The sequence below is a fragment of the Anser cygnoides genome, chromosome 3, assembly GCF_040182565.1.
Source record: "Anser cygnoides isolate HZ-2024a breed goose chromosome 3, Taihu_goose_T2T_genome, whole genome shotgun sequence".
In the NCBI taxonomy this organism is placed as follows: Eukaryota; Metazoa; Chordata; class Aves; order Anseriformes; family Anatidae; genus Anser; species Anser cygnoides.
Window position 1 is genome coordinate 10826765 of NC_089875.1, and position 21910 is coordinate 10848674.

Sequence of the window (21910 nt, forward strand, 5' to 3'; positions counted from 1 at the left end):
CTGAAGGGGTTTCACCTGAGCCCCTCCGGGTCTGATTCTGAGAAAAAACAAAGCAGTTTTGGTGCACATCCGTTCGGGGCGGTAGAACCCAGACGAGCAGGAGCACTCTGGCTCCCTCTCACGGTGCACAAGCACGGCCTACTGACCCGCTACCCACGCCGCCCCCCCCGCCCCGCGAACATGACGTCACGATGACGTAACGCCGCGGCACTGTCCAGCTCCCGTCATGCCCCGCGCCCAGCCGCCCGCCGCGCGGCACGCCGGGAGTTGTAGTGCCCCCAAGGAGCGTCGACGGCTGCGCAGCGGGGCGGGGGGCGGGTGGTGTCGCCCAGCCCCGCCCCTCCCCTCCCCCCCGCCCCGCCCCCCTCCCCCCCCGCACAGCACAGCACGGCACGGCACGGCGCGGCACGGAACGGCACAGCTAGCCGCGGCGGTGGTGCGGAGCCGAGCCGAGCGGCCCTCGCTTGCCTCCTGCGCGGTGCCTGCCTGCCCTCGGCTCTGAGAGCTGTCGGCTCCGGCCCCCCGCCATGTTCTCCAGGAAGGGCCATGCCGACGCCAGGAAGTGCACGCAGAAGGCGCTGGACCCCAAGCGGGACGTGCTGACCCGCCTCAAGCACCTCCGGGCGCTGCTGGGTGAGAGCCGCGGCACCGCCCCGGCACGGCAAAGAGCTCGGGGCGGTGGGGGGGGGGTGGCTCTGTGTGGTGATGGCGGTGTGTGGGGTGTTGGCGCGTGGTGGTGGCGGTGTTTGAGGCGTGTGCGGTGGTGGTGTGAGGGGTGTTGGTGCTTTCCGGCCCCCCGAGGAGAAGGCAGCCCTTCTCCTTAGAAAGAGAAAAGGAAAAGAAAGCACTCCCTAGCACCACACTGACAGGACGCGGTGGAAGGAGCTACGCCTTGCAGAATATCTCAGCAAATCCAGCAGTTGTGTTGTGCCAGCCAGTGGTTTCCTTTTTTACCTGTAGGTGTTAAATCTTGTATTTTCTGAAAGGATAGAGAAGAGCTGCCCTCGAGGCAGGGACTGGAGCCCTTTTCGAAGCCGTGCCTCAGCTCTCCTTCGAGCTCCCTAGTGGTTTTGGGGAGCTCTGTCGGCCACGGCTCCTGCGAGGCAGCAGTGCCTGTCCTTTCAGAGTTACAGAAGCTATTAGGAGGTCAGCAGTGTGATTTACTGCCCCTGGTTTTGCAAACTGGGTACTGTCACTCAGCGTCAAAATACTTGTAATGCAATGTTGTTTGGGCACACAACAGCAAACAGCCCTCCTGGTTCTTTCAGAAGACCCATATGTACAGGCTGCTCTTTTTAGCAACGCTGCTTTGTCCTTTTATTCTAACTTTAAAGGGCTCATGTAATTGTGTTTTGAGATATGCTTTCAGTGTCTGTGACAGTGTTGAACCTCTCTCTCTAGTGTCCTTGTAGAGTTGAAATCTTAACCCTGGTCTTTTTATTCTGAACATTTAAACCTCTCAGTGAATTTTAGCTGTGTTCTATGGTTTGTGGGGTTTTGGGTGGCCTCATGTTCTGCTAGTCAGCAAACTGCAACAGGAAGAGGCTCTTTTAAGAGTTCTTGGGCACTGTTCCGGTTCAGGACAATCGGTGACAGTGTTAATACTTGTTATTTTGGATTATTTTCTTAAGAAACAGGGAGGAAAAAGTGATGCATGAGGCTTGTACTTCTTGTGTACTCTACCTGTTTTGTAGGTGTGCTGGCCCATTTCAGTCGAGATTGACAGCTGTGTGGGAGCCTCAAAGAGGTGCTGTTTTCTGTGAGACACAAGTCACTGACTGAAGAGAGGGCCCAAGGTTAGCAGCTCCTCAGGAAAGTAGGAGTTGGTCACCATGTCTTCCCTGGAGCAGCCTCTCTCCGTTTGGTCAGCATCCATCTCATTCTCAGCCCCTCCATGTGCTTGTTCCCAGTGCTTTGGAGGATGTGAGGACCAGCAGTACTGCCCAAGAAGAGGTCGAGGCTTTGCAGAATGGAGGTGCTGCTCCTCCAGTGCTCCTCCGCCTGGTCCTGTGCCAGGCTGTACGGGAAAACATGGCTGTGGTCTGGAGCCTGGGATGTCAGTGGTGTTGAGGTTAAAAGCCTCTTTCTGTGGTGTTTCCCTGACAGGAGAGAATACATAAAGGGCGTTCTCAGTGAGCTGCAGTGGAGTGAGGAGCTTTTGTGGTGAGAAGAGTAGCAATGAGTCTCCCTCAGGACAGTAGCTTTGAGAAAGTCATGCTCATGAGAGTGCAGAAACAAATGAGTAAAAAAGTCTTGATAGTTTAGCTGATTACAGGCATTTAAGTGATTTTTACTGTTGTTGTTTCTTGTAGATTTGATTAAACTTCTCTCTGATTTAAACATATTTCCCTGCGATCTACAGCCTTTAACTAGCTTATGTCAAGATATCTAGCTTATCTACAGCCTTTAAGTAGCTTGTCTCAAGAGATTTTTCTGGGTGATTAATTAGTGGAGAAAGTGCTGGAATCAGTAAGGGTTCTCATCAGGCTCTAAAAGTGGCCCTGTTTTGCAGGTCTTTTGAGCAACAAGGTGTTCAGGTTTTCCATGCCTGGTCCGTAGTTGTTTAAGCTCCATCATTTGGGCTCTCAGATAGAGAAGTTCGGTCACTGTGCAGGGCACCAGGAGACAGGTGGCTGGTACTGCAGTCCCTCTGTGCTGGGGGTGGTCATGTTTCTCGTGGATAGTGCTCAGCCTTTGCTCTGGAGCTAGCCACAAGTGAAGAGGATGTGTTTGTTCTTGTTATAAATTCTTCCTGTTCTTCAGTGCGTGTAGAAAATCTTCACAGTAAGAGGTCTGGTGGTCGTTTTTCTGTTTATCCCTGCTGGGGACCAAGCTTGTACCATTCTTGTACTGGAGGTGTATAAAATGTTCTGCTTGCTTGTGTTTTTTTAATCATACTATATATCTACCTGCCTAAGGAGAGGAGTTTGAAAAGACAGAAGAAGATTGCACTTTACTTGTGTTACCCCGTGTGTTTCAACTAGATATTTATCTTATTGTTTGTAAAGCACACAATCAATATTAAAATTTCAAGATTCATTTTAAATAATCTGTTTTTTTTTTTTTTTGTTTCCAAGATGAGGTTTTAGAACATTTTGTGAAGCCATCCTTCAGAAAGATGTTCTGAGAGACTGTAGTCAGGGCTTGCAGGCCGTATGTTTCTCCCTTCTCTTCCACCCTCACTAAAATAAGCAGATCTAAAGAAATCAGAAACATGGCAACTTTATATTCGTGTTCCCCTTTCAGCCCTGTGGAAGGGCATGACCAGAACCAGGACACGATTATTGGAGAGGAATGCTTTAAGGTGCAGTGTTAGAATTGCTGTGGCTCCTGGGTACACCTGTTTATGAGGGTGCTCGTTTTTGTGAACCAGGGAGGTGCAGAGGAGGTTGCCAGGCTCCTATGATGGATCTCACGGTGGAACAAATGGGGAAATACGCCTATTAGCGTGACGAAATTAATTAATGTCCCAAAGCAGGTGGTGCATGAGGTAGTGTTGTCTGGCGGTTTTCTGTAATGATACTGATTACCCGGCTGGCTAGGGAAGGAAAATGTCACTTCTGAAGAAACACCTTTTCTCCAAGTGTCTGTTACATTTGGATACAGCAACCCGATTTGTTGGTTAAACTTATTAAACGTTGGTTTTAAGTGATAATGGCTATCAGTGTCAGAGGGCTGGGTAGCATACTGGTGGTGTGTTTGCTGAAGGGCCATGGTATGACAGCTGGCTGTCTTCTAGCAGGTATGTTTTATTGCAGGAACAGGGTCAAAGCAGTCTCCGGTTATGTTACCGAGATGTCATCTTTTGAGAACTTCAGTGAACATGCTGGGTAGTATGGGAGTGTTTTTTTTTTTTAAGATAATTTCTTCATAGGAACGATTGCAAGTATGGGTTTTATGGTATTAGTCAAACACAGAAAACGAAGCAAAGCATGGTAAGAACCTCTCCTAAGGATTTAGGAATTAAGGAAACAAAGCTTTTGATATAAAGACTCAGAAATAGTTGGATAATTGCCTACCCGATTGCTTCAGGTCTCGTAGCTGTCATCTGTGTAAGTCTGTCTAATGCCCAGACTGGAAAAGAAAAAGATTCCCTTTAAGTCTGCATTGCTTATAACATCTCTCAAGTCTCTGGAGCCCTTCAGGAGCCAAGTTCCTTCATCTTTGAGGTGTTTTCCTCTGTTTGGTGGGTTGTTACTAACTGGGACAGTTGTCTACCTTCATGATGATACAGAATACTGACTAGAATTATGACCTTACTATTTTAAAGTGGATGTTCACTTCTGTAAGGTAAAGGACCAAAATTTCCTCCATTTGTTAATTTCTATAAAGATGTTGTAACTTCCAGAACTTACGTGATGTCAGCAGTAACTTCTTTTCCAAACCCAGTGTGTGGAAGCATTGATAGCATGGCCTTTTCTGAGGATAGGATTGAAAAAATCACGTTTTTATAACTGATGGTAGTGATGTGCAGGCTTGACACTTCCCACAGGTAAATTAAGCCCACTGCACTGTTTCCTGGAGCGTTTTGTGTGGGGCTTTTTAAATGTAAATGTATCTTTTGCTCTTCAAGGCTTTGTTTCCATGGCTGTTCTCGGGGAAAAACATTTTTTTTTTTTTTTAAATTGAAATGCTTTCCATGTTTTTGCCTTGGGTGGAATTGCAATGTTTAGTTTAACAGCTTTGTATGGTTTAGTGTCTTTCCCTTAAATGTTTCTTGTGCTTTCAAGAATGGATCTGCCGTGACACATCGCCTCTTGTGAATAATGGTGCTGTGGAGAAGCGACTGCTGTTTGCTGTGGTGCTCCCCATTAATCTAGGCAATGTCATTATTTGCTTATGCATAACAATGGATGAGGTACCACATGATAAGATTTTATTTCAGGTGATGTTCCTTTCCTTTGTGGTGGTGATTTTATTCGTTCTAGAGTGCGATTTGCCTGGGACTTCAGTGCATGCTTGGGTCTTAAAACTTCTTCATTGCTTAAGGCTGGAAATTGTAAAGTCAGCCTGTGGGTAGGTTTCGTGAATGATCTGTGGTGATTTTGGTTGGCTGCCATCTTCACATTACGCTTAGAAATAGGTGAAAATGGAAACTTATCATTGCTGCCATTGGACGTGCTGCGAGCTGCCGGAAAGGTGGTGACAATACAACTGAATTAAGTGGCTGGGCTTTCATTTTCTTGTTCTGAATGGTGCTAAGGATGACAACCTTGGGCTGGAAGGTGTGGTGGAGGCGAGCCGTGAGTGTGCCTTGGGTAACTAAGTCTGGCTCCTGCATGGAGCACTGGCTGCCTACTGTGCTTCCCATGCTACTGCGTGTCTGGCTGGAGATGGTGGAGACCTACCCTGTCAGGTCTGGTGTGGGCTCCCTCATTTCACCTCAGCTCGTCCCAGCGGTGGTGGGACTGCTTGAAGCAATTGCGATCGCAATTGCCTGGGAGATTATTCGGCTTTTTTTCAAACAGCTTTGCAGATCTGTGAGTCCCAAACTTGGATGTTTGCTGGGGTGGATTGTTAGACTGTACGCTTATTCCTGTTTGGTTTTGAGCATGCTGCCTGAGTAAATTGTGTGCCAGAGGGCTGAATGCAGGCTGGTGGTTGAACTAACAGTGTGCGCCTTGGGGCCTGTGCTGCAGCACCTGGCTCCTGGGTGCGCATGGACTGGCCGGCTGCGCTCAGAGCTGCGGCTCTTGGCAGGCTCATCAGCCGGCAGGGTGCTTGAGACTGGACAGGGCCGCAGCCACGTCCTGCTCTCTGGTGCACTGCCACATTGCTCCAGGTAGCAGGGGTGGGTTGCTGGTCGTGCTGGGCTCGTCCTCCTTCTCCCTGTGGAGCAGTAGACAAATGCATGGTGCTTCCTACTGAAAGCTCCTGGAGTAGAGTAATACGGAGTTTGCTAGGTTGCCAAGCACAGTCCTTAATATATTACTTCAAAAAATGCAAATCGAGAAGAAATCATGTTTTTCGTTATATCTCTTCACCAAAAATGAGTCGATAAAGAATAGAATTTTCTTTCTTTTAGTTCTCAGATTTTGTTCTACACAGTTCTGTACAGCTCAAATTATGTACACTTGCTAGAGATGTTATTTTGGGCACATTCAAAAGTGAACGGTTGTAAACTTCTTCCTGTGTTTAGAAAAGCCATTGTTCTTTGGATTACATGTGAAATTTGAGGTGTTAATTCAAATTAGAAGATTTCTAAAATAATTCCTTTTTAGTAATTTTGAGTTTCCCTGCCAAATGTATATTTCTTTGGGGGGGGGGGGGGGGAAGGAAAATTATCTTATGGGCTTTTACTTAGCATTTAAAGTTCTAAGTTGAAAGAATTGTGTGATTTTTGAGATGGGAAGTGAAAAATGTATGTAGTTTCAGGGGTGAGGCTAGTCATAAAAGTTTACCATTAACCAGAGCATGACTGCAAAGTCATCTTTTCATCCGCTTTATCTTTTTTTTAAAGTACTTAAGACAAAGGAAATCCCTCAAGTTTGTATGAACTATGCATAAATAACATGAAACCAGCTGACTCTGGAAGTTCATGGAATTAAGGGAGGATTTCAACTGCTTAAATGAATACAATAACATTTTGTAGTTAATAGAAAGATAAAAGGAAAACTGTTGTGCTAATGACATGATTATTGCCCCCTCTTATTTTTTTATACCACAGAAAGTAATGAGAACTTGTAATAAACACAAGTTCTTATTAAATGGCACTACAGTAATTTGAGTCCATAGATTTTAAGCTTAAGTAGTAAGGCAAGTAAGGGTGACTTGCCATCACCCCGTGAGCCAACTTTGTCATATTCTGTATAGAAGTTTCATGTATGCCCTCATGAATATCTTGTTGTTCCCTTTGCTTTGCTGCAAGAGCTGTGATGTGTTGATCAAAAGTACTGGCTAATGACAACTGCCCTTGTTTGGGGAATGGAGGTAGGTGATATGTGCTTTTGGAAAGGCACCAGCGCTCTGGTGGCTGGGGATGTTTGCCAGTTTGCCTTAGATTTTAGTGCTCAGAGTTTGAATTCACAAGGTGGTTGCTTTTCAGCAGAAGTTATGTGAGAGTTACTTACCAGTCCATATAAATAGAAAAATAGAACCTAACACCTTCAATTCAATCCTAGCCTTGCTGTTTAATTTTCCTCAAATGCTTACAAGTACTTCAGTCAATTTGATTTGCCAAAAGTAGGTATTTTACCTTAGTATCCTTAATGATAAATAAGGAAACTTTCTCTAATGTTTTCCCTTTGAAAATCTGAAGAATGAGCCTTATCTGCTACAAATCAAACAGACCTGTAGTAGTGATCCAAGTTACTGTCTTAGGCTTTCTGACAACTTGTATTAAATCTTCTTGAGGAGTCTTTTCTTGACACATTTTCTGTTTGTCTGTGAGGATCATTTTTGGTGAAATGAGCAGGAGTGGCTGGTTTGCGTGCAGAGCCAAAGCAGGAGAGTAAAGAAGCTTGTGCGTCCCAGGTGCACTGTGCATGGTGCTGCCTGTACAGAGATGCTTTCCTTCCACCCTGGAGAGACCTGGGGAGGAGAGGCATTGATTTTTTTTTTTTAAGTTAGGTGGGCTGTGGTATTGGAATTGCAACTTACCCGTAGGATTGCAAGGAAGTGTTGCTTTTGGAGTGAGTATCTCGTTCTAGAGTAGTAAGTGGGGGTATTGTTGGCCTTTTGACATCTATGGTTCAAACTTCATAACCTTAAGTTTTGAAATTTAAGGTTATAGTTCTATATCCCTTTATGAGATACATAGAAAAAGAATGAGATAGTTCAGTAGGAAAAGGATGCGGATATAAGGATGCATGCTTATGTCAGAATAGCAGATGAGTCATCTCCAAAATGCCACATTTATAGAATAGAGAACTTACATTTTTTTGAGTAGGCAGTTCCTTTCTCCTCCTTTCACAGTTTCAAGGAAAAATTTCCTTTTTGTTTACATTTTAATGACCTCATCCTTTCATATGAAATTCTTGTAAATGAAAGCCTTGTTTTCTCCTAGAGTTGTATTTAACAGAACGCATTCATAGAGGGGAATAATTGCACTTAGCTTGTGAATTCAAGACCGGCAGCTTGTAGGAAAAAGATATCATGGAAAAGAGTTTCCATGTGCTAATTGTTTCCATAGTGCAAGCACCAAACAAAGCCTTACTACTGGAAAGGTATTACTTAATTCATTTTTTTAGGGGGGGGGAGGAGGAAACACAAAACGCCAACGCTGTCCAAGGCTAATGTCATTCCGTTGTAGATATGCGATATTATTGGTGGCTCTTGCTGTAGTCACCTTTGTTGTCTTGGTTAATGAATGGCTTTCTTGAGAGGTGAAACTTCAAAGAGAAAAAATGCTGTTAATGATTCTTCCCCTTTATCCTCTTATTTATGGGTGGAATCATCATCATTTTTCCTTGACCAAATCAATTACAATAAAGTGGAAACCAACAAAATCAAAGTATGTTTAGCAAATACCAAGTTTAGGAAGTGTTAGATCACTTTTTTTTTCTTAAAAATAAGTTTATTTGAAATTTTAGCCCTAGGTTAAGGCCTGAGGAAGTGTTGCATGGGTGGGTTTTCATTATTTTTTCAAACGAATTGGAAGTATGCTGTTTTTTTTCATTTGATCCACTTGTCAGATAAATTTAATATCTGCATTTGCATTTTGCATATGGAAATCATTGTTGGCATTTATGTTTTTTCCAAAAGTACCTGCTTGACGATGCAGAAACTACTTGGTCAAATAGCTCTGCTGACATCAAAAGGTACCTTGTAAAATACTTTCCTGGAAGTGGTTTGGAAACAGAAGAATGAAAAACATGGAGGAATATTCTGGTCTGAGGTTTTAAAGATGGAGAGGTAATGAAAAGGTGTTAACTGTGACAATCTAAAAGATGCAGATCAGGTTTTCAGAAGTATTCATGGCTGGTGGGATTTCCAGAAGAGGTGAAGGAATGCAATAGGATCAGTTAGTCTGTTAGCCCAGTGATCTGTGACCTCTGCTTCAAACATTAACTATACATTCAAAATACTTTCCTACACCAATTTTCTTGTCTGATTTGGCTTGTCTAATGTAGGTTCATGTATTTAATAACTAATGACCTGCTTTTTAATTAGAGGATAGCTGGACTCAGCTTGTATGCCATTTCACATGCTGCCTGGGTCGAACGGTGTGGTGGCTGGCTGTACCACCACATCTCCGTGGCTCTAGACCTTGGTCCCTGGGTGCTGGCAGAGGGCAGTTCTGAGCAAGCAGAGTGGCGGCAGAGGTCCAGGGTGCATGCTCAGGGTGCTACCACTACTCATTGATGTCTTATCTGAGCTACGAGTCGTGCATGGTGCCCTTCTTCTGTTTGCTGTGTTGCTTGGTGTTGCTGGCACTTACTGATGTTGAACATGGCGGGACAGGATTAGTTCAGATATGCCCTGCCTAAGTGGTTTGTTAGTTTGAGATCTCCTCTGGTCTCATGCTGAATTGAAAACAAATCTTCTCCCACGGTATCTTTTTAATTCTCAAAATCTTAAAGAATCATTTTAGTTTTGATTTAATTTAGGAAATTATTTCAACTTAGTTCTGGAGGTTTCTGGAGTCGTGTGCTCTTCTAGTAGAATTACATCCAAATGGATATTAAAATTCATATTAAATCTGATTTCAAATATTGCAGTGGTGATGAAGGTCTTCAGATACCGACATTCACTGATGCCACAGTAGCGCTTCTCTGCATCAGTTTCAGTTGGTGTATCTGTGACTGTATAGTTTCTATATCTTGAAAAATGAGACAAGATATTGTTCTGGCCCTTAAATACTGCATCTTTTTTTTTGAATTAACAGCATATTTTTTTCCTCTAATCAGCTTTCATTTGATCTTACTGGCAACATTAATTTAAATCTATTCATTTGGACTTCTTGGCACTCAGATTTTTAGTTTACTGAAACAATTTGCTGTCTGACACAAGTTTAACTCTTCAGAGAATCAGATTACTGAATTAAATTTGATAATGAAGGCAAAAATAAGCTTTCTTTTGTCGGGCCGTACCACAGGATAAACTTTTACAAACAACCGTAACTCAGTTTTCTGTAATTAAACTTAAAAATTGTGCGCCTGACTAATTGAAAACTCTGCAATTTTAAGTTTTGTTACTAACGAAATGTGTGAATTTTACCTTTGTTTTTAATGTAATGTTATTGGCTGATACAGATCATGGTGTTCAGGCAATCACCGTGAATACTTCTTTGGTCTCTTTGGTCTTTTTGGACTGTGTTTTACCCTTCACTTGTTCTCACCCCTTTTCTCTCAACTTCCTTTGTAGAGCTGTCTTGCAAGCTTCCTCTACTCAATGTACAAGGTTGATTTTACCCTTGAGTGAAGACTTGATATATCTTATTTATTTTTAAATGAGTTCTTTTGAATTTGCTAAGGAGTCTTAGATCTTTGTAGGGCAGTTACTGAGTAGTGCAGTTTGCAAAGTAATTTAAAACTGGTTCATAAATGAATTACTAATGTCATCGGCTAACAAATGGGCCAAAAAAGTAGTCCTAGGTGATGGTGGCTAAACCACATAGTTCCTTTGTATTCGGGCTCAGCCCTTCTACTCTGTACTTATATCACAGAGAAAAATTTTCAGTAATGTATACTTCGGATTATCAAAAAGGGTTGAATTCAGTATAATATTTCATGTAATCCCCTGTTTGGAGAAATGGTGAATCCTTTTGATATCAGGCAGCTTTAATATTTGATAGCAAAAAATGTCTCTCATGGATTAAGAATTTTTATGGAAGTGATATATTGACACATCCCCCTTTTTATTTTGTTAACAGAAAACAAATGAACCTAAACCACACTGTAGACCTTTAAAAAATTAAGTAAAAATGTAAATTTCCATATTTTACTTCTAACACTGGAATCACAATTTAGTATAGAATATATAATGATATTCCCATAATTGTTTTGTATTGTATTTATCTCATCCTCCAATTTGCATGAAGAAAACAGTTTTAAGGTTTCTGATGATGTGTTAAAACTCCATTTGTTCTCCTCTGCAGATATTGTGGATGGAAGTGACCTGAAGCAGTTATTTGAGAACAATTATTCTCAATTTTTTTTTATCTTCTATGAAAACTTCATAACACTGGAAAATAGCTTGAAACAAAAAGGTAAGTTTTAGAGTTTTGTCAGCACCTTAATTTTTGGTGTCAGTAAAGATGAGCATGGAGAAGTGCTGCCTGAAATGTTGTAGGTAACTGAAAAGAGTTCTAAATATGTTTATTGCTTTGTGTCATTTCAGCACAAAAATCAGGTCTTGTGCACTTACATACGTATCCTCTCATCTTGTTTTGAAATACTGAAGGCCCTTACCCTGTAATGAATCGTAGAATATCCCGAGTTGGAAGGGACCCATAAGGATCATCGAGTCCAACTCCTGGCACCACACAGGTCTACCCAAAATTTTAGGCCATGTGACTAAGTGCACAGTCCAAACACTTCTTAAACTCCAACAGGCTTGGTGCAGTGACTACATCCCTGGGGAGCCTGTTCCAGTGTGCGACCACCCTCTCGGTGAAGAACCTCTTCCTGATGTCTAGCCTAAACCTCCCCTGCTTCAGCTTGACACCATTCCCGCGGGTCCTATCACTGGTGATTAAGGAGAATAGATCTGCGCCTTCCCCTCCACTCCCCCCTCGCGAGGAAACTGTAGACCGCAATGAGGTCTCCTCTCAGCCCCCTCTTTTCCAGGATGAACAGGCCCAGTGACCTCAGCCGCTCCTCATATGTCTTCCCCTCTAGTCCCTTCAACCATCTTTGTTGCCCTCCTCTGGACACTCTCCAGCAGTTTTACATCCTTTTTGTACTGTGGTGCCCAGAAATGCACACAGTACTCGAGGTGAGGCTGCGCCAGCGCAGAGTAGAGCGGGACAATCCCTTCCCTCGACCGACTAGCGATGCCGTGCTCGATGCACCCCAGGATACGGTTGGCCCTCCTGGCTGCCAGGCACACTGCTGGCTCACATTTAACTTGCTGTCAACCACAACCCCCAGATCCCTCTCTGTGGGGCTGCTGTCCAGCGTCTCATCGCCCAGTCTGTACGTATAGGCAGGGTTGCCCTGACCCAGGTGCAGGACCCGGCACTTGCTCTTGTTAAACTTCATGCAGTTGGTGACCGCCCAGCTCTCCAGTCTGTCCAGATCTCTCTGCAAGGCCTTTCCACCCTCATCCGAGTCCGCAACTCCTCCAAGTTTGGTGTCGTTGGCAAATTTGCTCAAAACACCTCTACATCCAAATCATTTATAAAAACATTGAAGAGGACTGGCCCTAAAATGGAGCCTTGAGGGACCCCAGTAGGATCCTATGGGAAACTACATCAAAAGCTTTGCTGAAGTCCAAAAAGATCACATCAGCTGGTTTCCCTTAATTGACTAGATGGGTGATCTTATCATAAAAGGAAATCAAATTTGTTAGGCAGGACCTACCCCTCGTGAACTCATGTTGGCTGGGACCAATGACTGCATTGTCCCCCAGGTGCACTATAGTAACTTCAAGGATTATCTTCTCCATAATTTTACCAGGCACTGATGTGAGACTGACAGGCCTGTAATTGCTAGGGTCTTCTTTCTTGCCCTTCTTGAAAACTGGAACAACATTTGCCAGCTTCCAGTCTACTGGGACCTCTCCAGATTCCCAAGACTGTTGAAAAATAATTGAGAGAGGTCCCGCGATGGCATCAGCCAGCTCTTTAAGCACCCTGGGATGAATCCCATCCAGACCCATGGGCTTGTATGGATCCAGGTGGAGCAGCAAATCCCGCACACATTCAGGGTTGGTTGGGAGTTTATCATTCCCACCGTCATGGTCCTCCAGCTCAGGGCACCCTGGGTCCCAAAGCTCATCATCGGTGTTGAAGACAGAGGCAAAGAAGGCATTAAATGTCTCTGCTTTGCCTATGTCCTTGTCTGTGAGGTGACCTTCCCCATCAAGTAGCGGACCTATGTTTTCTTTGGTCCTCCTTTTTCTGTTCACATATCTAAAAAAAAAAACACATCCTTTTTTATTGTCTCCCACACTCCCATGTTAAGTATATGTCTGTCCACCTGAAAACATCAGAAATTCTCAGAACAAATCTGAATGTTGAGGATAGATAGGATACCTTGTTAAGAATAGCTGGTTGCTTCAAGGTGAGTCCGATCACATTGCTTTGCAGATTTGGGATTCTTGACTATGAATGAGGGAAATCAGGAGAGAGAGAGACTGAAATTTAGAAAAATCTTGCTCTTAGATGAAGAAAAATAAACCAAATATAGCATTGTTGACCTCAGTTGAATAACAGAAGTGTAGTTTCTACATCTGTCTCACCATACCATTTACTTATAGCAAACAATATTGTTTTCTCTCTGGCAGGGAATAAATCACAAAGGGAGGAGCTGGACTCCATTCTCTTTCTTTTTGAAGTAAGTTTTCCATACCATGGAACTAACTTATTTGAAATCTTGTCATGTGCTTGCTTATACCTGTACACTGAGGGTTAAAACCAGGTATCAGTCAAAATGACAGTAGGTGTCCATGATTATATGAGGCGAAAGGCAGAAAAGAACTGGGGCGTGCATTAAGTTTTCAGATACAATAATAAAAAAAATAACAATCTTATGCCACAGAAATGTCTGGCTTGAAGGAATATCCAGAGTTAAGAGATTTTATTAAAGACAAGCAAACTAATTTAGCTTGAAAAATAGTCTGAAATCTGCCTCTGAACAGTGTCATATGTAGTTAAGTACAGTTGTTTTATTAATTGGTTCTCCTCAGGTGGAAGACAGGTTGGTTGAACCAAAAGGGGGGAGGGAGGGGCTGGGGGAAGCTTCTTCAAATTTTGAGGCTTTCCAGTAAATTTTAATGGAAAGATTAACTAAAAATCTCCTTTTATAACGTAAATGCTTTACAGATATAAAAATGTAGCTGCTTAGTCCTGAGAAATCTCATGTGGTGAATTTGTTCTGCACCAGCAGTATGCCTTATTGTAGTTCCCCTTGCAGTGCTTGAATGAGAATACATTCAGGATATGAGCGATGCATCAGTTCTAAGTAAATTGTAGATCATTCAGTTTTGCTCTTACTTTTTAATTTTTTCAAATTACTGAGCACACTTTATATTGTGGTAATTCATGATGTATGAAGGAGAGTTTTAATTAACATAGCCAGTCAAAATTTCACAATTTGAAGAGTGAATAAGACTACCTCAGAAAACAAAAGAAGGTGGGATGCTTGTTGATAAGAAGGTATGGCTGTTAGTTTGAGCAGAATAACAGTTAATGAAATCCTTATGCTACCTCCTATAACTCAAATTTTTCCTTAAGTATATTTCTCTCTGTAGTTGCCAAGTCTGAAAATAATGTCTGTGATGATGAAATGCAAGTTGCAAATAAAAGTTGCTAGTTGCTAAAATTAGCTTTTGAAATATGTTAGAAGGAAGTGTTTAATACCTTGCTTTGTGATTTAGCCTTTTTCTTTATTACCCTTGCAACCTGTGTTTCATTGACACTCTTAGAGTACACTACTTTTGACTTCAGTTCTTATAAAGTTGGGTTAATTTTGCAAGTTAATATTGTCCATTATTGAACAATAAATTCTAACATCAGTGGGGTTTGATCCAAATTCAGGATTTCCAAGAAGGTAAATGTAGAAAATGCGTGAAGAGTTGTTGTTTCGTTACGGGGCTTTCCACGTGAATTTGGTAACCATGTATGTCAATAGCTTGTTTTCAAGAATATAAAAACGTGTGCTTCTGGATGCCATAGGATATTTGAAATTGCTATGACTGCACAATGTAGTCTTACCAGACTGGAGCATGCTTTCTCACTGTTGAAAAGTATGTTGCTGCAGTTTCATGAAGTCATGATTCTTCCATTAAAAAAGGATGACGCAGCAACTGGCTAGACTGAATGCAGGAGTAAGTGAGCAGGAAGGTATCGGAAAAAAAAAATAATAAAATTGAACAGTCTCTTTCAGAAAATGTATTTGATTATACTCAATTTGCAGTAAAAACTCCTTCAAATGACAAGATCTCTGTCATCAGGTTTCCTTTTCTTTTGAAGAATGAAGATTTAATGTTAACAAATGTAAACAATTAGGCAAAGGAATCTTGTCATTCACATAACATAGAAAAAAGGGATTTTCATTTGTGGGATAAAACTAGTTATTGAGTGAGGAAGTAGTGGTGTGAATGGAGTTTTTCTTTAAACCTCATGTTACTTTTCAAAATAGGATTTCTTTTTTCCTACATGATACTGTTCTTTAAATACCTCAAACCTGAAAGACACCATTCTTTGAGATTACATCATGATAGTAGTGTCAAAATGTAAGAATCTTGGAAGAGTCAAGAGAAGAAGAGCAGCAAGAATGGGAGAAGAAGAAATTCAGGCTTCAAGTTCACTTTCATCATTCGAGATAAAGTAATATCTGAGATATATCTTCTCAAAATGAATTGAAGATTATACAGTACTATATATGTCCAAAGGAACTGAAGATCAACTCTCTGAAAGTGTCCAGTTTTTTTCCCAGTAGAATTTGTGAGCAAGTGATCAATAACTGTATAGCCTCTGTTGGGCTAAAGCTGTTAAATAGTCTTTTTCTCTTTTTTTAAAAACTAAATATATTTCAGTTCCGTATCGCATGGGTAGACTAGTTCAAGGCAATACTACTTATTTCTTACACTTTGTCAGTGTGACAGTATGTCAGTGTAGTTATATCTATTTTGAATGTGTAACATATTTGGATGTGAGCAAATTTCACTGGAGCAGAAGAAAACCTGACACGTACACTTTTGTTCATAATGTACACTGGAAGTCTTAACATATGCTTTACCTGTCACTGAATTCAGAGAGCAGTGATGCTGCAATCAACATCTAGTTAGTTACTATTGGATTTTTAGTTTTCACTTGAGTATCGCATGATAAAAGTGTTAACTTTGTTTATATTGCAGGTTATATTTTTGGAAAAAGAAACCATTTTTCACTGGCACCCTAGGATTTGGAATTAATAAAAGGATTAAATATTCTTATCTCCTCTCCCCTTCCTCTAAAACAAACTACCACCAAAAAAAAGTAGCCTTAAAGATGTGGCTTCATTTTTCTTGCATTAATGTGTAGCTTGTCGATATAAAAATTAGATTAACTAGACTAAGAGGGGTGCTCTTTAGTCTAACATGCCTGTAATATGAAAAATATCTCTGAAAATTATTACATGAAATCCTGGAATTTTGTGGTCTCATCTTCTGAATTTGAGGCCAGGGACTTCATTTCTGTTTTCCTATTCTCCCTCCTTGAGCTACAAGAATGCATCTGAAAATGGGGTTGTGTTTTCTGATAGTTAGAGAATCGTAGGATATCCTGAGTTGGGACCTACACTGATCATCCATTCTAAATCCTCACTTCACGCAGAACTGCCCAATGACCAAACCCTATGTCCGAGAGCACTGTCCAAACACTTCTTGAATTCTGGCAGGCTCAGGGCCCTTACCACTTCCCTAAGGAGCCTGGCCCACTGCCTGACCACCCTCTGGGTGCAGAACCTTTCCCTAACACCCAGCTTGACCCTCCCCTGTCCCAGCTCCATGCTGTTCCCAGAGAGCAGAGCTCTGTGCCTGCCCCTCTGCTCCCCTTGTGAGGGAGCTGCAGTCTGCCATGAGGCCTTCCCTTGGCCTGCTCTGCTCTGGGCTGAACAAGCCAAGGGACCTCAGCTGCTCCTGGTATGTCTTGCCCTCTGGACCCTTCCTTATCCTTGTAGCCCTCCTTCGGGCACCCCCTTATTAGTCTGATATCCTTCTTAAATTGTGGTGCTCCAGACTGCACACAGTGCTTGAGGTGAGGCCACACCACCGTGGAGTGGAGTGGGGCGATCCCTTCTCTTGGCTGTCCAACAGTGCTGTGCTTGATGCCAGCCGGCCCTCTGGGCTGCCAGGGCACACTGCTGGCTCGTGACCAGCTTGCCATCACCCAGAACCCCCAGACCCATTTCTGCAGGGTTGCTCTGTGGCCTCTCATCACCCGGTCTGTATATACAGCCAGGGTTGCCCCTTCCCAGGTCCAGAAACCAGCACGTGCTCTTGTTAAACTTCATATTGCTGGTGATTGCCCAGCCCTCTAATTTGTCAACATTTCTCTGCAAGGCCTCTCCATCCTGAGGGAGTCAACAGCTCTTTCTAATTTAAGTATTGGCTGCAAACTTACTTAGTATGCATTTGAGTCCTGTGTCCAGTTCATTTATAAAAACATTAAAGGTCATTTATAAAAACATTAAAATATTTAAACATTAAACTGGCCCTAAAATGGAGCCCTGGGGAACCCCACTAGTGACTGTCTTCCAGCTTGATGTAACCCAATTTACCATAACCCTTTGAGCCTGGCCTGTCAACCAATTGTTCACCCATCACATTATGTACTTTTCTAATGGTATGCTGGACATTTTGTCCAGAAGGGTACTGTGAGAAACAACACTGAAAGTTTTTCTGAAATCCAATAAAATTACATTTTCTGGCATCCTTTGGTCAACTAGGTGGATAACCTTGTCATAAAAAGAAATTAAATTTGTTGAACAGGACTTTACCCTCATGAACCCATGTTGGCTGTGACCGACTGCATTGTTCTTCAAGTGCTTTTCAGTAACTCCCCACAGTAAACTTTTACATAATTTTACCAGGCCCTGAAGTGAGACTGACAGGTCTGTAATTGCCAGGGTCTTCTTTCCTACACTTCTTGAAAACTGGGACAACACTTGGCAGCTTCCAGTCACCTGGGACATTTCCAGATTCCGAAGACCATAGAAAAAATAATTAAGAGAGATCTTGTGATGACATCAGCCAGCTCTTTAAGCACCCTGGGATGAATCCCATCAGGCCCCACAGACTTAAGTGCATCCAGCTGGAGCAGCGAATCCTGCAGAAGCTCGGGGTTGGCGGGGAGTTTATTTTTACCACAGACACAATCTTCCAATTCAGGGTGTTTGTTATTTATTAAATTTTATTTTTTATTTTTTAAATATTAGTAGAAGAGTCTGCTTTAGGATTTTGTATAAGGCAGCATCAAATTACATGAGGTCATATATCTGCTAGGCCTGTTTGGGTGGTAGGAAAAATGCTTTTGCTTAGCCCTTCCTGCCCCCAAGTGGAGTAGGTATCACCTCGTTTACTGAGCAAGGCTGTGCATTTTAATTGCAGCTCATTAATAAGCTTGCTCTGTGGTCTTGAATAAGTAATTAAATTTCTGTGGCTATGTCATTGAATGGAAAATAGCTAATGCTTACTCACCCAGTTAAAGTGAATAAATATGTATTCCTGTGTCTTGAAAACAAGTGGCTAATAACCATTTAGTATAGCTTTAAAAACATCAGGAAAAGATACTACATGGAAAACATGAAGAAAGAAAGAAGCACATAGTTTTATATGAACAAAGTGCTGATTTGGTCCCAAGTGAGGAGAATTATATTACAGCCCAGTCATCAGTAGCTGAGAGGAAGGAGGAATAATTTGTGTGAAATTTGGAGTGATCTGCTTCATGGTGTTTATCTACTAGAAGTAAGTTTGCAATCCATTTATGTCTCTGACACTCGATAACGTAATGCATTGTAGGAGAACAGCTTTTCAGAGAACAGCTTTTAATGCACAGACCAAGAATATGTCAATCAGAATACAGGACATGAAAAAAATATAAATGTCAGGTAATTAAACATTCATATTGTCAGCCATAGGAAACAAAACTAATTGATTGTTAAGCTTGCCATATTTAATCTGTTGTCAGCATGAGCTAGGGTTTTCTTCTAATTAGCTAACTAGGTAATTACTTAGGATTAACAAATCCTGAACCCAGGTGCTGAGGGTTAGCTGTTTGAAAATCAATACAAATATTTATGAAAGGAATTGACTTAAGTCTTTTCTGGTGTAGTTTGGTGGGCATTTTGCTGCTGTTCTTGAGTGACACCTAGTGTGTATATTAAGCAAAAGTAACATCCTTCTCCACAAATGCTCTGAAAACTAAGTTTACTCAGTTGTACAATTAAGATTTTAATAAATTACACATCAGCTATGTAGTTTGGTCATTCAACAGAACATCAAACAACATATTAATCAAAGAGAAAATAATAAAAGAGAGTAATATGAAATTTTAATAGTGCATTTAAAAATGTTTTTACCATTAATATTACAGAATTCTTAGATCTAATTTTATATTTTCTAAAGTCTTTTGACCTTGTCCCTTTCCAAATAGAAAGACAAGAAATGATACAACATCTGTAATTATCTTTTTATTTTTTCCTTGTTTCCACTAAAAGACCAAAATGATGTGCAAAACAAATTTGTTTTTCCTTTGGTAGGGCGTAATTATCTTTAGAGTTATATTGTGTTTTCAGAACATGTTCATACTGTTTCTTGTGTTACTATTTTCTGTGACTTGGAGGCATTGCTTGTTAGGGCTGTCAGTGGAGCACCATATACATCACAGAGCTTGTAAAAGGTGCACTATGTTTTTGTAAGTTTGCTACATCCCATAAAAGCATTATACCATCACTTGATTGTGAAAGCTTGGAATTTTTTATAAGTTTTTTTTTTTCTTGCACTGTCAGATTCTGATTCCTCTGACACCACAGTCCTTCTGCATCTGTAGCAAAATAAAAACACACTGTTGCTTTTGATATAGACATTTCTTTCCATTCTCTATAATGGTGCTTTATTAGTTAAGAACAACCACACCTCATGCTGGTGAAGTCATAAAATTCAGTATTTTGATTCAGTGTATTCACTGAATATTCACTGTATGAAATATTTTGTTCTTAGAATTTCATAAATACTCCTTCTCATGTAGTAAAGTTTCTCCAAGTCACTTGATCAATGTAGCCACTGTTGTTAAGTTTTTCAGGTGCTATCAGTGTAGCTAGGTATGACTGCAGTTTTGTAGACAGCTAAGAAGATGGGTTAGGTATTCCTGCCTCCCACAGACCATGCATGTACTAAAAGATTATCAGTCCGGATTTTTTTGCTTGTTTATTTTTTTACCAATACACATTAATGTAATTTAAAGCTCTCTCATGTTTCATGGTTTCTTTATAAAAGCATACTGTGTTTTTCATATAGTTTGTACAAGGAAGTTTATGCTGTAATCTCTTAATTCCTGTAAATCCACATTTTGTATGGAATTTCTTCTTTCTTGAATGTGGTGAGAATATGAGCAGCATTTGTCCCTGGATCCAGACACAGAGTAAGCACAACTATTTTTTGGGGAGGAAAATCTACATAGTAATTACAGCTCTGAAAAGCTGTCTAATGTAACTCATATTGATCCTCTGTGATTACACTTCTAGACCCTTTTATTTGTCAAGCGTAGCCTTCCCCTGTATACCCCTTCTCCTGCTGAAAAGGGAAGAGGCTAGCCTTGGTTATCAATCAGGAACAGACAAAGCTGTCTGTTTTGACCTTCCTTAGAAGTTCAGCAGTAAAATTTTTATGTGTCATTCCTAGGTATGATTTGGCGTATCCTGAATATGCACACAGCAGGTGGATTTAAATGTTAAGTGGATGTAAAATAGAAGAAAATAAATGTGCTAATGGCTTTTGCAGTATTCATACTGTACACTCATATTCATGGTCTGCTTTGGCTTTTGTGTAACACTAAGCATTTTTCCAGAGATGATAATCAATAAACTATTTGAACTTGCACAACCATACTTTGGGCTGTTTATCTTACAGCAGGAGGTACTGTTTTTAGTACAGCTTTGTTGTTGTTAGAAGTGCATCTAAATATAAACTACAAATAGCCACATACTCAGAAGATTAACATGCAGTATATATCCATTGAAATGTGAATTGGTCTGCTGTCAGAATTTGAATGCAACGATTGCAGAAGCAGCTGTATAGCCTAAATTTATTACTGCAGATGTGCACAAGTTACTGGTTCTGCAAATGCTAATGATAATTCAGCACAGGTTTATGATTGACTATAGTCTGTTAGTGACCCTTTTTAAAAGTAGATTACAGACAATATGCAGTAAATACACTACATCTGTCAGAGGAACACCTGCTGTGATGGTGGGTGATCAGATAGATAGGTCTGTGCACAGATGCAGTTTAGGAATGTACCCTTCTTTTTTAGAGCCACCTAGTAATACACACTGATATCTATTAACAATATATAACTTTGGTTCATTATATACTAAGATTGCAGAGGGTATTTTAAATATTGCGCTCCTTGATTGCACTGTACGTCTACTTTATATGGACTACTGCATCAGTTAGCAATATTGGTTAAGCAGCTTAAAACCAATCTCAAACCAACTGTGATTTTAAAAGTTTATTCTCAATTTCATAAAAACCTGCATCAGTGAAACTTGCAGTAGTTTTTCATTCATAACTATTTTGGAAGGCTTTAGAGCTGTTTTGCCGTTCTTAATGTGCAAAAGGATGCTATTCTAGTATCTTTGCCATTTCCTTAGGGTGGTTTGCTAATCTGAGGATGTTGCTCCTAATTACTTGCATTTTGATTTGAACAAAAGTATGAGTAAAATTGAATTCTGCAGAACAAAATCGTGCAGTGAAGCCAGACAATGTAAAAAGTACTTGTAAAATTGTTTGCAAGGAATAATCATGTCAAGTTTTTATTCTCGAGTTCTTATTGCCACAGGTACTGGTTTCTAATTTCTTGAGGTTATTCCTTTTATTTAACTTTCTTTTTACTGTTTGGATTTTCCTCATGTCTGTACAGGTAGGTGGCTTAATTTCCCCCTCTGTAGGTTATCTTACACTTGAAATCAAATTACGATTAAAAGTTTCAGCTTTAAATTCCCCTGTTTAGCATTGTCTGTCACACAGACTTGGTTGGCTGATTCTCAAGCTCAATAGACTAAAAAGGGCATATTTGTTTATGACAATAAAATTGCTTATAGCC

The 21910-nt window shown here is 41.1% G+C and overlaps 1 protein-coding gene across 9 annotated transcripts in view; it reads left to right on the plus strand.

Annotated features, from left to right (window-relative positions):
* The first annotated feature begins 363 nt into the window (after positions 1-363).
* RALGAPA2 (Ral GTPase activating protein catalytic subunit alpha 2) overlaps positions 364-21910 on the plus strand; it is a 136325-nt gene continuing 114778 nt past the window's right edge. For 8 of the 9 annotated variants that reach the window (XR_010830860.1, XM_066995450.1, XM_066995448.1 and 5 more), the window contains exons 1-3: positions 364-633; positions 11039-11149; positions 13390-13439. Coding sequence is in view for 7 of the 9 variants with exons in the window: in XM_066995450.1 (XP_066851551.1) it covers positions 528-633; positions 11039-11149; positions 13390-13439 (267 nt within the window). In the remaining 2 variants the exon portion in view is untranslated. Of the gene's footprint in view, positions 634-11038; positions 11150-13389; positions 13440-21910 lie in introns of those variants that run through there. The other variant, XM_066995454.1, reaches the window with a different exon arrangement.